Raw genomic sequence first — 20,421 nt, forward strand, 5'->3', positions numbered from 1 at the left:
AACTAAGCTCAAGAGCGTCTTAACTCTCCCTTTTCTGTTTGAAACATACAATTATCTGGTTTCTGACCATTTGAATATAGACTGCCATACTGATTATGTTGATGATTTGCACTCAATGATAAAACACGGAAATTCATTTTTCTTATCGTTATAGTTTTATTATAGACAACTTCAAAACAGCGGTACAAGTAGAAGTAAGAAATTCTTTTTAATTTATGATTATAAGATCTCTCAAATTAAGAAATAATAAATATGTGCCTATATTTTATCAGTTAATAAAATATGGGCAGGAGTTCGGATGCGTAATAATTAAATCACGAGTGCGTAGCACGAGTGATTTAATATTCGCATCCGAACGACTGCCCATATTTTATTAACTGATAAAATTATTGGAACATATTTATTATTTCGATTCTAACCACGCAAATTCTTCGCATTTTACAGCACTACATTTTAGCGCGATATGTCATTCGGCTGGCCATATGCTATTATAAAAACCTCCCCACGAATGGAAAGCGTGCATCAAACTGAATTTTCCGATATTCAATAAGTTTTAATTAAATTATTAAGTAGTTATTGCCGAGAAAATGTTATTTTTAATAACATCTAAGGTCGGATATAGAAATCAGAGGTAAATACTTAATTCAGAGTTTATATATGCTGTTTCTAAAAATAGTACACGTCACCTACATGATGGCACTGAAACATACATGCTAGGACATTGCGGCGGCATATAAACACGTAAACACTTGAGTCTGGAAGATTGGAACATGAATTATGATTTATTTACTGTCAAAGTAGAATCTAGTTGACATCTGTGGTGCCTACAACGCAGAAATTGTAAACTATACACACGACCAGACATAGATGCACTGGTGTTGAAGTTGAAACTTACCGGGCTGAAACATTTTCTTACGGTAAAAATATAAACAAATAAATTCATCAGTTAGAAATAGTTTGTTTCAGAAAATTTGATGTACTTTTTATTACTACTAGCACTGAAAAAGTCGAATAGCCTATTTAGTACGTATTAATATTATACTGTATATAATGGAAGTACAATCGTAGGGCGGAATGGAAGAGCTATATTTTATCGTAGATTCATGTATAGGCGATTTCGCTATATGTTTATATAGCAGCTGCTGCGAATCGTGTTAGAATTTAAAATAAAAGACAAAATATCATATATTATTGAATTTAAGGTAGTGGGCAGAAATGTCCTTTTGATTACGTTTTCTCCGTACGCCATTTCGGTATTCTGTGGTATAAACGGAGCCAGCTACTAGTATGAACTACGTAAGCGTCCGAAAAATGCCGAAACTCCATGAACAATTCGTAATCGCCCGGATATAAACGATTGTCATTACATGTACCTAAGTAAAGGTTTTTAATCGTATTTTATTTGCTCTTTACATATTTACAATAACAGAACATATACACAGCATAAAGAAGTAAAGCTAAAAGGGCTTGACAACAAGTTCTTACAACATTAATGAATGCCCTCCTAACAAAAAAAAACATATAAAAGTTGATCGGCTGACAAATAACCTAAAGGAGCAAAATACAATGTTAATGAGCAATATTTATGTTTTGGTTGTTTTAAGACCTTATAAGAAAGAAGAAAATAGCTCAAACAGATTGAAGAAGTTGATTCCAGTTTCCATAAGGATAAAGAACAAATTTTATAGTCACGAGGGATGTAATTAAGGACTAATAATGATACACATGCAATCACTATTCAAAACGATCAGTATGTTTTATATAATTTTGAACTTTGATAAATAGTTCATCATTTTCTTCTGGTAACAGTACATATTTTCCTAATAACAAACAGTCCAAGTTCAAAGGATGAAAATGTTGTGTCAACCTAAATAGATTTATGCGTTGTTCGCTAAAAGTTGGACATTGAAAAAGGTAATGCTCAGCATCTTCTCATGCGGCTCCACAGTGACATGTTGAATTTTCACGAGGATGATTTAGGAAAAGGTCATTGTTTAAGTTACTGCAATTGTTTCTTATTCTTGCATAATATACTGAATAACCTCTTTCACCAACAAGATATTATGAAGGAATCGGCGGTGGTTGAAATGTTTCTTTAATCTGTTTTTGAAAATACTTAGTGATGGTGAATTCCGAATTTGTTCCATAAGGAAATTGAAGATAGTATAAATGAATTTGAGTATATCTGGGTTCTCCTAGCAATGATAATATAATCTTCACTATTACATAGATTGTAAGGTACATTTTCTGTAACAATATTTGGAAAAAATCTATTTAAGTAATCTGGTAATAGACCATTGTGTCCTTTAAAAATTGTAATTAGTTTTTTAATTGTTCTCTTATCAGAAAGTGACACCCATCTTATTTCAAAAAGAAGTTTATTGATGGAAACTGATTTGGTTAAACCTGTAACTAATCTTGCAGCTTCATACTGAAGTTTTTCTAGTGAAAGTTTTTCATATTCAGTGCAGCCATCTCAAACGACAGATGCATATTCTAAAATAGGTCTCATGTAAGACAAATAGATTTGGTTTAATGAAACTCTTTTTAACTTAAATTTAAGTGTCCTCAATAAGTACCTTAGAAGCTGATGCAGAAATATTATTTATGTGTTCGTGCCATTTGTAATCCTGACTTAAAGTTAATCCAAGGTGTTTATGATATTAGACGTAATTTAATCTTATGTCATTAAAATATGATTCTAATTTTCTAAAGGACCCTAAGGAAAAGAACATAACTTCAGGTTTTGGGAGATTTAACTGAACTAACCACTGTTCTGCCCACTTATTTATCTGTCTTAAATCGTTATTTAACGTAGTTGCAATATATTCGATGTTGCTTGAAGTAACAGCAAAGGAGCTATCGTCAGGAAAAAAGTCGCGTAACACTTAAAATATTTTCTGCGATATCATTTACATAGATTAAGGAAAGTAAAGGGCCTAACACTGAGCCTTGCAGAACTCCAGCTTTTATAAACTTTGATTGTGAAAAACTAGGATGGATAAAACTTTTTTGATTTCTTAATGTTAAATAATCAGATAACCAGGACCATAAGTCTCCTTCAAAATCATATTGTTCAATTTTAAATGAAAGACCTTTGTGTCACACCCTATCGAACGTTTTTGATATATCACAGAAGATCATGCAAGTTTGGATTTTATTATCTAGTTCATATGTTACTTGGTTGTACATGTCTATAAGTTGATATAGTTGATCTACCCTCTAAAAATCCTGATTGGTTATTATAGATTAGGTTGTTAAAGTGTAAATAGTTATAAATATGTTTATATACAACACGTTCCATCACTTTACCCACGCAACTTATCAAAGAAATAGGTATGTAATTTGAGGGTAAGTTTCTATCCCCCTTTTTAAAAAGTGGCAATACATTAGCAGATTTCTAAATGTCTGTATATATACCTTCATTTAGGGATCTGCTAAATAATAAACATAAAGTTTACACACTGTTTTTGCTGTTTCCTTTAACATTTTATGACATTTCATCTGGACCGTTAGCTTTATTAGTGTTTAGAGAATGTAGAATATCCGATATTTCTACTTCGGTTATAACAATATTTTCTATCAAATTATCGGTTTTCCTTACATTAGGAGGAAGGGTTGATTCTGAATCAACAATATTTGATATTGAAACAATATAATCATTTAAATAATTTGCTATTTCTAAATCTGAAAAAGAATAATTGTCATTTTCACTTTTTAACGGAGGTATGCTTTCACATTTATCACTATTATTTTTATCAACATTTTTACCATTTTCCAATATTGCCTCTGGTTACTTGTATTGAGATCACAAATATTTGATTCTAAATTGTTGAAAAAGAATTCCTTTGCATGTTTCTTTAAGTTATTTACTTTGTTGTGTGGTTTTTAAAAGTTTTCCAATCAGATTCGCGTTTAGTACGAATAGATTTTGATTTTTGGCGGTCTCTCTTTCGCGAATAATGACGTATTTCACTGTCATACCAAGGCAGATCTTTTGATCGAATTGTTACAAAAGATGTAGGTATACATTGTTTAATAAGCTCTTAAAAAGTCGAAGTAAACGTTGAACTGGCATTATGTAAGGAACCTAGTAATAGAAAGGACCAGTCAGTATTAATTATAAGTTCGTTTAGTTTATTGAAATCTGCACACTTATAGTTCCAAACCCTACGTTTATATGGTGCTGAACATTTTAGTGAAATTTCAATATGGACGTATGTTCCAAAATGATCACTAATATCATTAATAGTTGGAAATACACCTGACTTGCAATTTATAATTTCATCCGAGAATGCTATGGGATCAATAGTAGACGAAGAGTTTGAGACGCGAGTAGGTTCTTTTATGATGACATATTATTAATCATCAATACATCCTTAAATTTATGAATACTATCGTTTAATTTATCTTCATTGATGTCTCCTAATAGTATGAATTTTGTCGATATCTCAAATGCCTTTTCTAAACAGAATTCTAATTTGTTCCAAAATTCTGCAGAGTTTTTGGGGGCACGATAAACTCTCCCTATTAAGTGTTGACTACTGCTGTCCTTAATAGCCATCCATAGTGACTCGGGTAGATAAATTTCAAGTAAATTCAATCTAACAGATATTAATTTTGATGAAATATAAGCAATATAACCTCCTGAATGTGCAGTATTATCTTTTCTGTACATTTCGTATTCTTGAACAGTTAACGATTCATCTGTAATAATATAACTTAAATGAGTCTCAGTGAAACATAAGACATCAAAATCTTGTAAAACGTCTTTAACAAAGTCTAATTTATGCCTAATACTTCTTATATTTTGATAGAAAATAGATAGACATTGATTTTGGTTGTAATCAGGCCCTGGGTTTAGTTCAACATCTCCTGAAAGTAGAAAGAGATAGATAACAATCAATAGATATATTTTATTATCAAAGATAGCTTTAGAAATAAATACATGATATAATAAACAAACGTTATTTTTGTTCTGATATCTTAACTTGGGATAAAGCTGCAATTAGTTATTATGACTACAAGAAACAGTAAGAAATATTCTAATAAACCAAAATCAAGTTAATAAACTCTATCAATACTCTAATAAATGTATGTATTGGTAGACTCATATGCAGACGTTTATGTTTTTGTTCCCTCTGAATACAGTTATAAAAGGACCCTATAGCTGCTCTGTATGCATTTACATCATTACCCATGTAAATATACATTTGGACAATAATGCAAATACAGAATAGCAACAGCAGAACAACTAGACTTGTTCCATCCAAGTATAAACCGGTATCATAATAGAAAGATTGAAAAAGAAAACAGTCAAATCTAAAAGAAAACAGAAAAGGAAAGAATTGGTCTAAATATAATACCGATACCATGTTGGGCTTTAAGAGCAACAGTTGGAAAATAATCAAAATTTCATATCAAAATCTACGATCTGCATATCTTTAGAGAAAACATACAACAAGACAAAACACGAACAACACAATATGCACCATTTTAATAGTTTAAGCTAATCAAAATGGGAGATTAATCATTCAATAACTAATCAAATAATAGTTGGGTTATTTCCCCTTGACCGAACTAATATAAACAAACGATAATTCTGAAGATGAAGTTTTATCAATATAAATTATTTGTCTTTAGATAAATAATAGATAATAAATAGTTTTTCAAAGTGTAAGAATACTAAAAACCAAAAAAATGATCTAAACTGGTCAAAACAAAAGAAAAGCTACGATATACACTATATTTACATTTTAGTACGTGTAATACCAACACACGTACACGTACACGTTAAGAAATATAAATATCACTTTAGCTCAGTTTCAAACGGTTTCATAAAGCAACTGCATTTATTAAAGGTAACACATGAAATTCCGCAGAAAAGCTAATTAATACTAAATTGAATCATGTAATAGATTATATCCAATAATATGAAATTTAAATATGAAACACTATTCATGTATATATACTAAATGAAATCGAATTTAGCCATAATACAATATTCATGTATATGTATACATATATCTATATGTGCGTATTTTATTTTGTATATTAGTTTTAAGTCGAGCACAGTGACTATTTACAATTAACGTATATCTTAAAATATATGTATTGAACGGAATTACGTAATGACTCATTTGAATCTTCAAAAAAAGTGCTTTAGTATTGTTTTTTAATCCAAAGAAAGGTAAAGAATACTTGTTACATCTAAAAATAAGGAAAATATGTTTTGTTAACTTTCCAATCATAAAGCCGAAAGCAGTTAGTGAAATGGAATTACATGGATACAAAAATAGATTGATACACTTAAATACAGTTATGCATCTTTGGCGGGGGCTTCTGCGTGTTCTGTATGCTACATATGTGTTAAACTAAACCAAAATAAAATATTTGAGTGAGCGCACTTGATTTGACGTGTATGTATGCGCATGTGCGAGCGCTCTCACATGTTTACTAGTACTTGCGTGTGTGAGCGTGCGTTCGTGCGCGTGTACGTTGGCGCGCTTGCATGGTCATGCATACAAGTGTGTGTGTTTGCGTGTACAAGCGCGTTTGTATGTGTGCGTGCCTGTGTACAATCCTGTACGAATGAGTGCATGTGCACTAATAAATAAAATAGATACAAAAATCTGAAAACTTAACTGGAATACATCTGAGTAAAGGTCAATATAGAGACGGAGTAATAATAACGTGGCAAAATTAAGTTCATTGGTTTATTAAGATTACTTCAAAGCAATTGTTGCAGAAGAAGCTCCAATGCAATAGACAATATATTTTCGTAAATTTCGTTGTATTGACGTAAATTCTTTCAAACAGTTTAATTTCGTGTCTACCTCTACATGGCTAAGAATATTAATATAAGATGATGAACTTTCTTCATAATCGACCTAAAATAAATGAGTATAAACTAAGAGTTGTGTAATCGAAAAAGTCTCACTTGTATTATTAAATTAAAAAGTAAGAGTAGACTCCGTGCAAGCACTGAGCACAGCAAACACAGTTAGAGCCGCACATCGCAGAGTAGGTCAACCACTATAGAACTAGTGGAATAGAAATATACAGAAGACCGATTGCGATATAAAAATGGGGTGAAAAGGGGAGGGAAATGTGGGGTATATAAAAAGAGAGTCGGACATAAAAAGGGTGATATGGAGTGAATGGAAGTAGGACCACTAAAATTCAAGACAATATATATAACTATATATAACATATAAAACGACAACGGACAAAAAAAGCAAGTTTGGAATAGGAGGACCGCATTGAAACGGTCAATAATCATTGTAAATGAAACTGTTGCGGACGGAGTTTAACACGTTTAGGGTATGCCAACCTCACACTTGCCTATTTTCAATTAGTAAGACGAGACATTGTAAATAAAATAATCTCCAGTTGAGATTATCTCCAAAACAAGTGACAAAATAACAGATTGTGTAATTTTAGATATATAAATAAGGCGTATCTGATGCATTAGAACACCGGCGTATCCAGTAAGTTGTACGAAGTCAGAGTACCAAGCATTTAAGTGCACGACTATGCATGTTGCAAGGCAACTTCCGTTTTCGTAGGATTAAGGAGAAAAGCATCAAAGAGTCTCATACTCATTGCACCATCAGCGACTAACTGTGAATGGGCCATTCACCAGACATGCATAGTGACTGTGCATTACGATTTCCGTAGTTTGTCCTCTTTTGATAAATTTAAAATTTGAGCATTTCCATACATAACCGACAGAGTATGTGGATATGTACTACTTTTAAAGAAGGTAAATATGTACACAAAGCGTGCAATACGATATTTATCCGGTGTGAAAGGTGACAGCTTTGACCAATGAAAATAAGTTTATTTAGAAAATATTGCTTAGATAGAACGATAATAACATTATAATACTGTTCTTCAAAATGGTACACCTTTGTAGAGAAGCAAAAGCTAGAATACGAGTATATTTGTATTACGATAATATATTTTAATAAGAGTTTTCAAAATTCAGATAGGAAGATATTCAGATATTACGTTAACTTAGCAATTCGATGCCGTGTACATTTTATTTATTCATCAGACCAGTTCAGCAGAAGCTTATTAAGATAAACATATTTAATTACACGAGCGAGTCCATACATGATCTGATGTCAACTGAAATATACATTTCGTGTGTTCTAGATGATTTCAGGTCTAGTGTATATACTCGCCTTTCTACTGGTGACGTCTTTGGGAGCATTTGGCGTAGACTTGGGTGAGAGGTTTATTTTTGGCGGATTAGGACAAGGAATCACAGGTATATCTTACACGTTATGAGTTTTCCAAATACATAATTTTATGAATACTGCTAAATTTCACTTTATTTAATATTAATACGATCGGTTACCCTTTTACACTTATCTCCGAAGTCGTACGGTGTCCCAGTACACTTACGCCCGATGCCTATGGATCATGACAGCAGACGAACCCTAATTTGACGCAGGCATGTATTTAATCAATTTCTTATTACATGATGCACTAATTTAAAATGATATTACTTGTTGTCTGGTTACTCTAATGGAGCCAAAAGTTATTGTACCAACCACTGAGTGTCGTAAGGACAGCGTTGAATGTTTTAACAAATCTATTACAGAAAATGGTCAAACGACGCTTTCCCCGAAGTCAACAGACACATCCAGTCTGAACTGCAGTAATATAACAGACTCGACTACCCCGAGCCTTGACAGAGCGAAATGTGTTCTAGAGTCTTTTCCTCTCATAGATGGGTAAACTTATCTATAATGAAAAAAATGATAATACTAAAGAACGAATTAAGATGAAGTGTACGCACTTTTTGCAACAGCTTGACAAACAGAAAACTGTCAACAAAATGAAAAAGACTTTTTTAATTCTTTATATCATAAAGGGCCCTACCTTATGATTCGTTTTAAATTCCTCATATCTCATGGAAGTCCACAAAATGTGATATTGCCGCAAAAACTTATTTCCATGTATGCAATATTTGTTTTGTTAATATCTTAAACGTAAATGTAATATTACGATGACATAATCTATACCTTATCTTTTTTATTGTAGATGAATAGTAAGTATAGGTCGGTTGACTGTTAAAATATCTAAAGAATTATCTAGTATTGATTTTATCAAACACTTAGCACACTGCTCTTTTTCCGGTGTAGTCATGAAATAAAGACTATAATACTTCGTATATTATGATATCGGTAAATCACTAAGATTATTGGCCTCAGTAAGTATAAGTATTACTATTGTCAGGTCCTAAACCCTAGCCTGGGAAGCTGTTGATAATATTCGTGCTTTGTCAAAGAAAACATACCTAATATCTATGCATTAAAGATCCCACTTAATGTTAATTGGCATTCATCGAGTTTCTGATATTAATCTGCGGGTAGAGAAAAGTTAGAAATTCAGACTGGATTCCCAGGCTACGTAAACCCCTTTAGCTTACACTAATAGTTTCATTAACATTGTAAAATATCGTGTTAGATAGATTATTCATTTTTTGATATACTGGAATTTTTGTACCTTGAATCTGTAAAGATGTTACCTTGATGTTTGCGCAGATGGTCGTTTTGAATGATAAAATCATATTCTAAGATAACTAAATTGTAGTTGCAAATGGTTAACATAAGGTGCAAACATTTTCAGACATAACGACCTTGCGGAAAGATATCGTGACTTTGCAAACAATACAGTGTATAACGTTGACTTACGTTCCGACCTCAGACTATCATGGGATCAAATCGAGGCTCAGACTGACATTCCTCGACTGAGAGCAGGAAAACTTGGTGGACAGGTAATGTCAGCTTACATTAATGAAGGAAGCCATCCAGCTGGCTTACAGAAGGTCGGTGGTTCTACCCAGGTGCCCGCTCATGATGGAATAATGCACGGAGGGGCACTTGGGGTCTTCCTCCACCATCAAAGCTGGAAAGTCGCCATATGACCTAAAATTGTGTCGGTGCGACGTTAAACCCAACCAAAAAAAAATACATTAATGATGCAGGGCTTTTTTAGTTACGTAACGGACTGGAACCAACTTTTGATTTAATGAGCCGCGTATTGAGAAAACCAACATAGTGCGTTTGCGACAGTCTGGTCAGGATCCATGTTATTCGCTAATGGTTTCTCTCATTGCAATAGGCTTTGAAAGCGAACAGCATGGATCCAGACCAGACTGCGTGGACGCGCAGGCTGGTCTGGATCCATGCTGGTCGCAAACGCACTACGTTGTTTTTCTCATGACGCGGCTCAAATAACGAAACCTCTGGAAATCAGATGCTAGTGATATGATGATGAACCACACCGTCAACGAATCATGTTTAATTAGCCAATGACGCCATCATTGGCAAATTTTGTCTGTCTAATACTTCGCAGAAACGTACATCACTTCTGGTAAAATTGCCTTTTGTCACTAATGATGTTCATGTATAACAATTCTTGGACACTGCGTTCAAAATAACAAACGTTGAATTGCTACAATATAGCCTTTTATTTTATGCTTATTGGTGAAATACTGGAAAATACCAGTGAGATATAAATCGATATCACTCACAGTGCCGAACTTCTTTTTTTCCAGATAAATTATCTCCCTTGAAATATATTCTTTAATTACCTCCCTTTGCTGCCTTTAAAATTACTGGATTATACTAATACTCAAGCCATACAGTGATACACGAGTCATGAACTGCTAGACAATCCTATATAGAACAGGCTAGCTATAATTAAATCTGCAAAAGAAATAATGTTACCTAAATGTCAGCATGGTTGCCATTTATGTATATATATCTGTGTATTTCCTCTACTGTTTTTTCCATTGGTTCACTATCGTGTGGTAGATTTTACTGGCGACAGCACATTTAGTTGGTTGTTGTCTTAGTTAATTATCACAAGACATCAACTCAACCTTACGTAATATGCCAGCATTTTCGTCGAAGTTCTTTCCCACTCCAAGCCAAGCCAGTTGTGTTCCAACTTCCATTTGTTATGCTATGCAGCTCCTAGATCAATATTTCCTAGCTATTTCTATTGAATCCATGATGATATTTTATTCTGCAGTTTGATTTTCCAAGGACTTACGCATATTCCACAGTTGTTTAGATTTTTCGTGTCGTTTTTTTTTAATATGACCTTCAGCGTGTGTTTGGTAATCAAAGCAAGCTTCCGGTTATTCAACGAACTGACGGATTGACACGAAAAGTTTTAAATATGCCTCTACTTAACTACCGGCATTTGTCAATGTCTCTGTTAGCCGCGGACTGTGTATTTTTTACACAAAATATTTAAATGCAGTTTTTGTTTTTAAAAACAAAATGGCGTCGTGTTGGTTTAATGAACCTAATCACCAATATTCGATATTAATGTGCCTAAGTGTCCATGGTAATTTAGCGGATGTATCATATGTAACACGGTAACTTAAATAAATCCGAATTCCGTCATGAAATATTGGATTTATATGAACATTTATGTACGTAATAAACAGAAAATTCGGTGATCTTCACAAACTAGCATTTGTTTTTGAACTTCTGATTTTCGTCATCATTACTCATGATTTATATAATTGATAAACGCGGAAAATTTGATTGGTTCCAAACACTCGGCAAAATGCATTAGTACAATGGAAAATGTTTATTTTTCGGCTACTTGGAACTGTTTATACACTTTTCTACCAAAAGGAACTATGGTACTACAAACAAGTGCAACAATACTACTTTGCACTCCATAATTTGATTTTAAATAACATATGATAATATACAGTATTATTACCTAAAATCTTGATTGCAATATGTGTGGGAACTTAACAAACTGATACTAGGCTCTTGTCGTCGAGCAGTGACCCAGCTACTCTGAGGCTCACCAAAACTGCTGCCTCGCTTCGCTTTTTCAAGAAACAGTAGCAAACTCATGAGAGCACATATTCAATGACCAAAATTAAAAAAGAAAACGCCTGTCATAAAGGTACAGACTATTTCAAATATATACTTATTAATATTACATATGTTTTGTATTTGTGTTCAGTTTTGGTCTTGTTGGGTCGATTGCGGAAGTCAGTATAAAGATGTTGTGCGCATGACCATGGATCAGCTTGACGTCATAAAAAAATTCATTCGCAGATACCCGGATGTATTCAAATTTGTTTCCACTGCTCAGGGTTTGTGCCGTAAAATTTTAACTACGAAATAGTTTTATTTTCTTTTTTAGACGTTTAGTTCAAGACTAAATTTGTATATCTGTATTGCAAATCATCTGTTACTTTATAAATGTAGAATAAAATTGTATGCATACCAAGGTAGTATATACACAATAACACGAGCGTTTTGTGATACTAATCGAATAACATACTTCATAGAGAAAACGTGCGTATTCTTTTTTATTCGTCTTATATATTGTTCTTATATATAAACAATAAGGTGTTCTCGATGCGTTTTCGGAAGGGAAAATTGCCAGCCTGATTGGGCTTGAAGGTGGTCACAGTCTAGACAGCAGCCTCGGTGTGCTCCGGATGTATTATGAACTTGGGGTTCGTTATATGACAGTTACACACAGTTGTAATACACCATGGTTTGTATATTGTATATATGCATGTAAGTTCCAAATAATTTTAATGAAAACAGTAAACTATGGTTTTATTTTAAATGATATGTGAGGGTGTAATATGTCACATATATTTACTCAGTATAGTAGCTTTACAAGTTTTTTGCGTAACAGGAGGTTTTACATTCTCCCGCTTATACAAAATACGAAAATACACTCATAATGTTAACACATTTGCATGCATTTGTAAGTAAAAGTAAGCACCAAAAAGCAGTAAAATAGCTTTTCTCAACTTATTGCAGTATTACGCTATCATATGCCCCCAGTCCTCTTCGAAGAAGGATGGGTATATTGCTTTGCTGATGTCGGCCGGTCGATCGGTCTGACTGTGCAGACCAATCGTTTTCCGGATGATAGCTCAAGACCGCTTTGGCATAGGATCATAAAAGTTGATAGGGAGGTTGGCCATGACCAACAGATCACTCCTTACGATTTTGAAAATCAGTAGATCAAGGTCACAGTGACCCCGAACGGTTAAACGGTTTCCGTACGATAACTTGAGAACGCTTGGGCCTAGGATCTCGAAACATAAAAGAAAGGTTGATCGTGACCAGCCGATGACCTCTATTAACTTAGAGATCGGTAGGTCAAAGGTAAAAGTCACAGTGTCATGGAACATTTAAACCGTTTTTGGACGATAACTTGAAAAATAGAATAGATTCCAGACAACACAACAATGTTTTGACTTAGGATCTTCAAACTTTACATGGAGTATGGGCATGACCAGTAGATGACCGCTATTGGTTATGAGGTCAGTAGGTCAAGGTCACATTGACCCAGAACAGTAGAACGTTTTTTGTCAGATAACTAGAGAATGCTTTGGTCTAAGATCACATTTGATACGAAAGTCACTATTGACTGGTAAATGACCCATAATTATTGATTTGAGGTCAGTACGTCAAACGTCCAATGCACAGTGACCAAATAATTTCTGTTCCTTGTGCAGTTACTGAATGCATCAATGTGGCATTTCGTGTTCTACGAGCTCTTGTTCCTTCTAAAATCAGCATTAAATATGCATAAATTGTACAAATTAATACAACTCCAATTTTGTATATTAACCCAACAGAATTTTCGATTTCTATAAGAAAGACATTTTTGAAATGCTTCTTAATATCGCCTCGATTTTCACAGGAGCTAGCTTAATTTCTTTGTTTATGAAAATAATGGCCTTAACGTGCAAAATGCAATAAATGATTTTTTTTAACTTAAAGGGCAGACAACTGGCATGTGGATGAGATTGGATACAATGGAACAAAAGTTGACGGGTTAACCGACTTTGGCAAGGTAAATTTGCAGTCTTTGCAATACATGCCGCGTTTTTTCTGTCTATATGTTTCAATACTTGAATACCATTTATTGTAGTTTTGTTTAAGGAAAGTGCAAACTATAAAGAAGATGCAACAATTCTTTAAGTGATAAGCACAACACATGCACAATCGATTTAATGTCCTATCTGAAAGATTGATAAAAATTCTAATTTGAGAAAATTATTATAAGCACAATTATGCTTAATATGTTAACTTAAAAAATACATACATGTCAGTTGTTTATTCTTCTTTTATATTTAACACAGAAGGATCGTGTGGAAAAGGTTGCTGACTAACAAATCCCTTGTCATTCACCTCTTTGATATGTTTGTTTGTTTTTTGGTTTTTCAACAGTATTTCAATTATTAAACGGCGGGCATTTAACCGTACCAGCGTTCCTGGATTCTGTACCAGTACAAACTTGTTCTCCGCAAGTAACTGCCAACTTCCCCACATGAATCAGAGGCTGAGGACGAATGGTTTCAGACACAATGTCTTTCATCAAATCGTCATGTAGAACATGCACCTCGTCCGAGGATCCCGACCCAGCGATCCGTAGATCTGCGCTCTCCCTATTGCTGTTGGGCTAGGCGGGCGGGCTTTCGCTTCTTTGAGGTCGAGCATGGCTCGAGACTTCATGTTAGGAGAGCCATCGAAGTGTCTACTGAAATACTCGCCTGTGCATGTAATAATGACTGAATGGACACCTTGGGTCTTCTTACACCATAAAACAATGCAATATGACCTGCATAATGTCGGTATGACATAACACCAATAAACAAATATTTTCTCTACTTTTTTTTCTTCTACAGAAAGTGATCCAGGAGATGAACAGACTAGGTATGATAGTAGATCTTGCACATGTTTCCAAGAAAACAATGTCTGATGTCCTCAGTCTGACAGTAGCTCCAGTGATCTTCAGTCACTCCTCAGCTTTCAGACTTTGTAATCACTTCAGGAACGTACAAGACGATATTCTCTTTAGAACGGTATGTAGGAGCGATAACTCGTAATTACTGTATGACATTAGATCGTTGCAACAATGTGTATGTTAACCCTTACCGTGCTAAATTTCTATAATGAACTTGTCCATCTTTCAAGTTCGATATTACCATTAACTGTTAAAAGGGGTGAATACCAAAAAGATACTGACTGAATGGCGAACAGTGCCGATCATGGTCCATAGTTTGTGCTACTGACTGGTCTATAATTCAACATTAAATTTAGTTGCGCTAAAGTCATATCTTGAAGAATGATTTTTCAAAATTTATTTTTGGTGTCATGTAATAAAGCACTTATTAGTTAAATGGATTGCCGGTGAATATTTGATACTATTGACTGGCAAACCATTCAAAAAAAAAGAGTATAATATTATAGCATTAGAACATTTTTCCAAACCGGTGTAGTTCGAGAAACCATGATCATATTAAACACAATAAGAATCTCTTGTTGTCAACTAAAGAGTTATTGTCCGGTTATTATTTCACCTGAAACATACTCTAAAGTAATGGCTGTACAATGAGCAAAGCCAACAAAAAGAACTTAATATAAGAAAATATATCAATGAGATAAGGGCGACAAGTAACATGTTGAAAGGCATAGGGAAGCCTTTTTGCACATGCTATGTTCTTTGATCTGAAAGCCACGTAAAAAGCTCCGATTAAGAACGAGAATGACGGAAAAATACTCAACCATATGTAACCGCATAGCAGAAGCTAACTCAAGACTAGATGAAGTTGTTTAGTTTCCTTCACAGTCTAGCTTATAGAAACTGCTAACGTTACTTATTAATGGGATTACACGTGTATGTATTATTTTGTCTTACAGAAAGCAAATGGTGGGGTAGTGATGGTGAACTTTTATGACAAATTCGTCGTTTGTCCTCCAAATAACAAGCCAGACACTACATTGTCCGATGTAGCAGGTTATATAGATATTTGTTCTTTTAATTTACAACTAGGAGGAGTGTTCGAAAAACAAATTCGGTCATGTATAAAAGTTCGCAGTAAACTCGGTTGTTCTTTGAAAGAGCTTTTTGCCGAAATAACCCGTGTTTATGGGTCTAGTAAGGTGTCTAATGAGACGGTTCGCAGGTGGAAAAAGAAATCTGACTGTGGTGTAGAGTTTGTTGAAAATGCCCCCAAATCAGGTCGGCCAAAGACAGCAACGTGTGACCAAAATGTTTTGAAAATCGAGAAATTCTTCAAAATGATGCTCGTTATACTGTACGCGATATTCCACGCATTGTTGGTATTTCACTATCAACAGTTCATTTTATTTTAAAGACAATCTCGAAAGTTAGAAAGTGTTCTGCTAGGAGGGTACCGCATCTTTTGACTGACAATCAAAATGGCTACGTGTTGAAACTGCCAAACAATTGCTAAAAATGTTCCCAAAATACGACAAAAAGGTTTTTGCAAATGTTGTTACAGGTCATGAAACCTGGGTGCATTATTTTGAACATGTCAGAATGGTTGGAAACAAAATATGGGCCACCAAACTTGGCCAAAGGCCAATAATTGCAAAACGCACTTTGAGTTCAAAGAAAGTTTCGTATGCCATATTCTTCTCCAGCGAAGGTATAGCAGTACAGATTCCAGTAAAAAAGAGTAGAAGTGTGACTGGTATGTACTACCGTGTCGTCACAGGTTTCAAGCATGTTCGACTGTTGCATGACAATGCTCCAGCGCACACTTCTAGTACAGTAATACAGTTTTTGAAGTTGGAGAGAGTTACTGTACTACCAAATCCACCTTATTCCCCAGATCTGACGCCATGCGACTTCTTTCTGTTTCCCAAACTGAAAAAAAACTTCCTTTCTGGTCGTAGATATCGACCGCGACCAGCTCTCGGTTCTGCTGTCCATCAGTACCTCCGTAGTATACCAAAATCAGCCTACCGTGACGCTTTCCGGACCCATAGACTAAAATTATGCATTTCTCACCACGAGGAATATTTTGAGGGTATGAAATGACAACATGCACGTTTCAGTTTTCAAGGTTTCAGACCACAATACACAATACTTTTCGAACACTCCTCGTATAATTGTTTTTCCACTTTCTACGCTAATTCAGCAAAGGAAAAGCCGTGCCGTGCAGTAAATAGTAACTTAACAGTTCAAATGTATTTTAACCCTTAGCCTGCTGGCGGCGATTGGTTTTGCCTTTGCGACCAGTGCAGACCAAGATCAGCCTGCACATCCGTGCAGGCTGATCATGGTCTGCACTGTTCGCTATTCAGTCAGTAAATTTTCAGTAAACACCCCTTCGAATACTAAATGGTACTGCCCAAACTGAATGATGGAACAGTCCATTATAGAAATTTAGCGGCTAAGGGTTAAATGAAAAGTCTTCTATCGTAGACACATGCTTACAGGAAGACCTGAATAATCGCAGTAAAGCCTTACAATGTATTTATAATAAAAATGAAAGTCATGAAAATTAATGTGAATTACTTTCTGAACTGTTTCAACCCAGGAACCGCTGTTCACCTAACGTACCATCCCCAGGTGAATTTGGGCCTTTTCTTGAAAGATGTTACATGACTTTAGCTGTATACGGTGTACCTTTATAAGTTTGCTTATTGATATGGAGGAAGGGACTTCGATGGTTTCTATTGACATTGCAGATCACATCGATTATATAAAGAATCTGATTGGTGTAGATCATGTAGGGATTGGTGCAGACTTTAATGGAATCCCAAGGTAAATAAATAGACGGCTATAAAATGAATCCAACGATGTAGATATCATAGGAATCTACATATTAAACTTTAAATGAATTCAAAAAATCTGTCTATATAAAGGACCAAATTATACTGTTTTATGCAGATAAACTATATAGTAATTAACTTAATGTTGTTGCTCTCTCGGGTCATTAGGAACCGTGGAAAGCATTAGATGATATTTTATATAAAAGACATCCGCTTAAACCTTTGCTTGGAGGTGAGGGGAGCGGAGCGTAAGTTCTCTTTCTTTTCTTTTGATGCTCTCCGCGCCTGGCCGATTTGATTAAAGTGTTCTTGCAATTTCATAGCACGTCAAAAGGTTTAGAAGATGTTTCAAAGTATCCAGATTTGTTTGCTGAACTTATAAGAAGGGGATGGAGTGACCTTGACCTTCAGAAACTCGCCGGCAGAAATGTTCTCAGGGTGTTTAAATCAGTGGAAGCGGTAAGATGTTTGCCATTACAGTTAGACCAAACTTATCTGAGTACTGATAAAAGTTCTTGTCATCAAAATAAATACACTATTTGTTCGTTGGCTAAAGTAAGTATATTAGTACATGTATATTGCTTTTTTAAGCACACATACAACTAGTAATAAGCCGGCTCGGGTTTGTTAATAAATTTGGGATGGGGATGACCCGGTTTTCAATACGTAGGTATAACATTTAAATGGTGACTACGTTTTTAAGGGAAACAACTTATATTGGATTTTTCTTTTACAAAATGCGGGAAAGATAAATGCTATTGTGACTTTATACCAATAGCAATGATATGTAAAGTAATTAATTTCCTTTCAATATTTAACTCTTTTGGGTAGATATTGCACACGAAAAAATTATATAGGACTGTCCTTACTTATACTTGTAGTTAAAATCGTGATTACATTTATGATAAATTTTATTTGTACGAGCATATGTTGGATGAACAAAGCCTCTAATAAAGATTTTAACAAAAATACGTACCATGAAAGCTATTAGCTGAGAGGTTCACTCTCGGAAACAGTCAACGTCAACTTCCCTTGCAAATCAAAAAACAAACAGACAAAACATACTAGAAGTCAAAGACATGACTTTCAGGTTTGGGTTATGGAAGACGACTCGCACGTTTTACTGTCGTTCTGATATTATTTTTAAGTAATGATAGATTTATAGGTAGAATCATTCTTACTGTTAATAGAAATGGTGAAATACTGTACGTGTGATGCGAGAATTGCGAGAATGTACTGTTTCAGAGGTAATAATATACAAATGTTAGAGTATAATTCACTAAGGACATGGGATATGACTAAACATAATGATGTTATCTTATGATTTATTACATGTTATGTTTTGTCAAATGCTGAATTCATGAATATTGAATAACTCTGATATTTGTTGCATATAAAATAAATAGAAAAAGTAGCCGGCTTGTTCTGTTCGTACAAACATACCTGTTGTTGTTTTATTCAGAGGTACGTGTAGACAAGAAATGTTTTATTCTTGGGATGAAAAAATAAGAGGTGTTGCCATTTTCTTACATTTTTTCTCATTTTTCTTCTAAAAGCTAGTTTTCATATTCAGGAGTACCCAATTACAGGAATAATAACTAAAAAGCTCAGAATTTATTGTCTATATCTATACTATATTTACGTTTCAAGATTAAGCTGTTTAGAATACAGTGTTTGTTGGGGAAAAACGATTTTAGGCATAATTTTTACTATTTTGAACAAGCCTTAGCTTCCCCTTATAATTAAAAATGCAGCCGTATGAAGTTCATTTTGTAAACCCTTCACTATTTACTGAACAAAATAGCTAACCCGCCATCTGTCATTATGCCAGTTTCTTAAAATTACTTTAAAGCACTTGAAAATTTTAGTGTACACTTAGAGAATTATTCATTGTATTGTTGTTAAGATGTCAAACGTTCAACAAAATCAAATTATATCCTCAAATAAATTTATTCAGTTAAAACTTCAACCAACCCATCTAAATAATAAGCTAAAATGTCTACAGTTTACAAACTAGCGAAAACGCTACGTGGTAAGAAAATGAAATAACGCCCTTGTCGTGCCCTACCTAAAACAAATTCATTATCTGTGTGATATTTATCCCTATTTTAGTGAAACTAACGATTTGAACGCCTCTGTTTTATAAATGTTTATAAACTTTTATGTGTATTTTGAGACTTCTTACGAATGGGATGATGTAGTTAAAGGAATAAAATTATATCTTTGCATCTTTGGCATTTTTGAAATTTTAATATCTTATTAACAGTATTGCGTTCTAAATGCATGCTATATTTCATGTGTATTTTCACTTATTTTTAAGATCATGTCAAAATAGCAAATGACGGGTAAGCTATTTTATTCAATACATAAGTAAAAACCACTAGCACACACATGTGAAGTAAGTTAGTAAGGAGCATTGAAATTAGTTTTAATAATTGATAAACGATTCTTGTTACTTTACAGGTGCGTGAAGGTCTAGCATACATGCCTCCTATTGAAGATCATATTCCTCCTGAGCAGTACGTGGACAGTACATGTAGAACTGACATTTAAGATTGATATCTCTTGTATTTTGTTCGGGATCGACTCTCTGAATAAAATGGAAATGATATATTTTGTGTGCTATTTATAATAACATTTGTCAGAATTTCCGTGAATGAGCATTTCTGTGTAAAAATATGTTTAGTTCCAGACTCTCAATAGCGCCGCGATTTGTCCTCGCGACCCACCACCATCAGATTACTTCTCCTGGACGATGTGAAGGCTATAAAATTATTATTGGGATGCAAGAAAAAAAATACGCATCCCCGAA

General features: G+C 34.2%; 1 protein-coding gene across 2 annotated transcripts; it reads left to right on the forward strand.

Moving 5' to 3' along the window:
* Window positions 1-69: 69 nt before the first annotated feature.
* On the forward strand, window positions 70-20,220 carry LOC123530857 (dipeptidase 1-like). Of its 2 annotated transcripts, none has more exons than XM_053517058.1 (12): window positions 70-194; window positions 8,161-8,275; window positions 8,612-8,744; window positions 9,643-9,790; window positions 12,013-12,145; window positions 12,405-12,555; window positions 13,803-13,875; window positions 14,711-14,887; window positions 15,726-15,822; window positions 17,526-17,601; window positions 17,933-18,068; window positions 20,073-20,220. In XM_053517058.1, exons 2-12 carry the CDS (start codon window positions 8,161-8,163, stop codon window positions 20,160-20,162), a joined length of 1,329 nt encoding a protein of 442 aa, XP_053373033.1. In that variant the 5' UTR covers window positions 70-194; the 3' UTR covers window positions 20,163-20,220. The 2 variants fall into 2 exon arrangements, with proteins under 2 accessions (XP_053373033.1, XP_053373034.1); XM_053517059.1 differs by lacking the exon at window positions 70-194 and adding an exon at window positions 377-917.
* Window positions 20,221-20,421: the final 201 nt, after the last annotated feature.

Source organism: Mercenaria mercenaria, chromosome 11 (genome assembly GCF_021730395.1).
Source record: "Mercenaria mercenaria strain notata chromosome 11, MADL_Memer_1, whole genome shotgun sequence".
Lineage (NCBI taxonomy): Eukaryota > Metazoa > Mollusca > Bivalvia > Venerida > Veneridae > Mercenaria > Mercenaria mercenaria.

What these genes read in the sequence shown, in the direction of transcription:
- LOC123530857 (XM_053517058.1), top strand. Translation starts at nt 8,161, where the DNA reads ATGATTTCAGGTCTAGTGTATATACTCGCCTTTCTACTGGTGACGTCT. An exon ending in ACGATATTCTCTTTAGAACG is followed by an intron (nt 14,888 to 15,725) that starts GTATGTAGGAGC and finishes TTTGTCTTACAG; the next exon opens with AAAGCAAATGGTGGGGTAGT. An exon ending in TACATTGTCCGATGTAGCAG is followed by an intron (nt 15,823 to 17,525) that starts GTTATATAGATA and finishes TTGACATTGCAG; the next exon opens with ATCACATCGATTATATAAAG.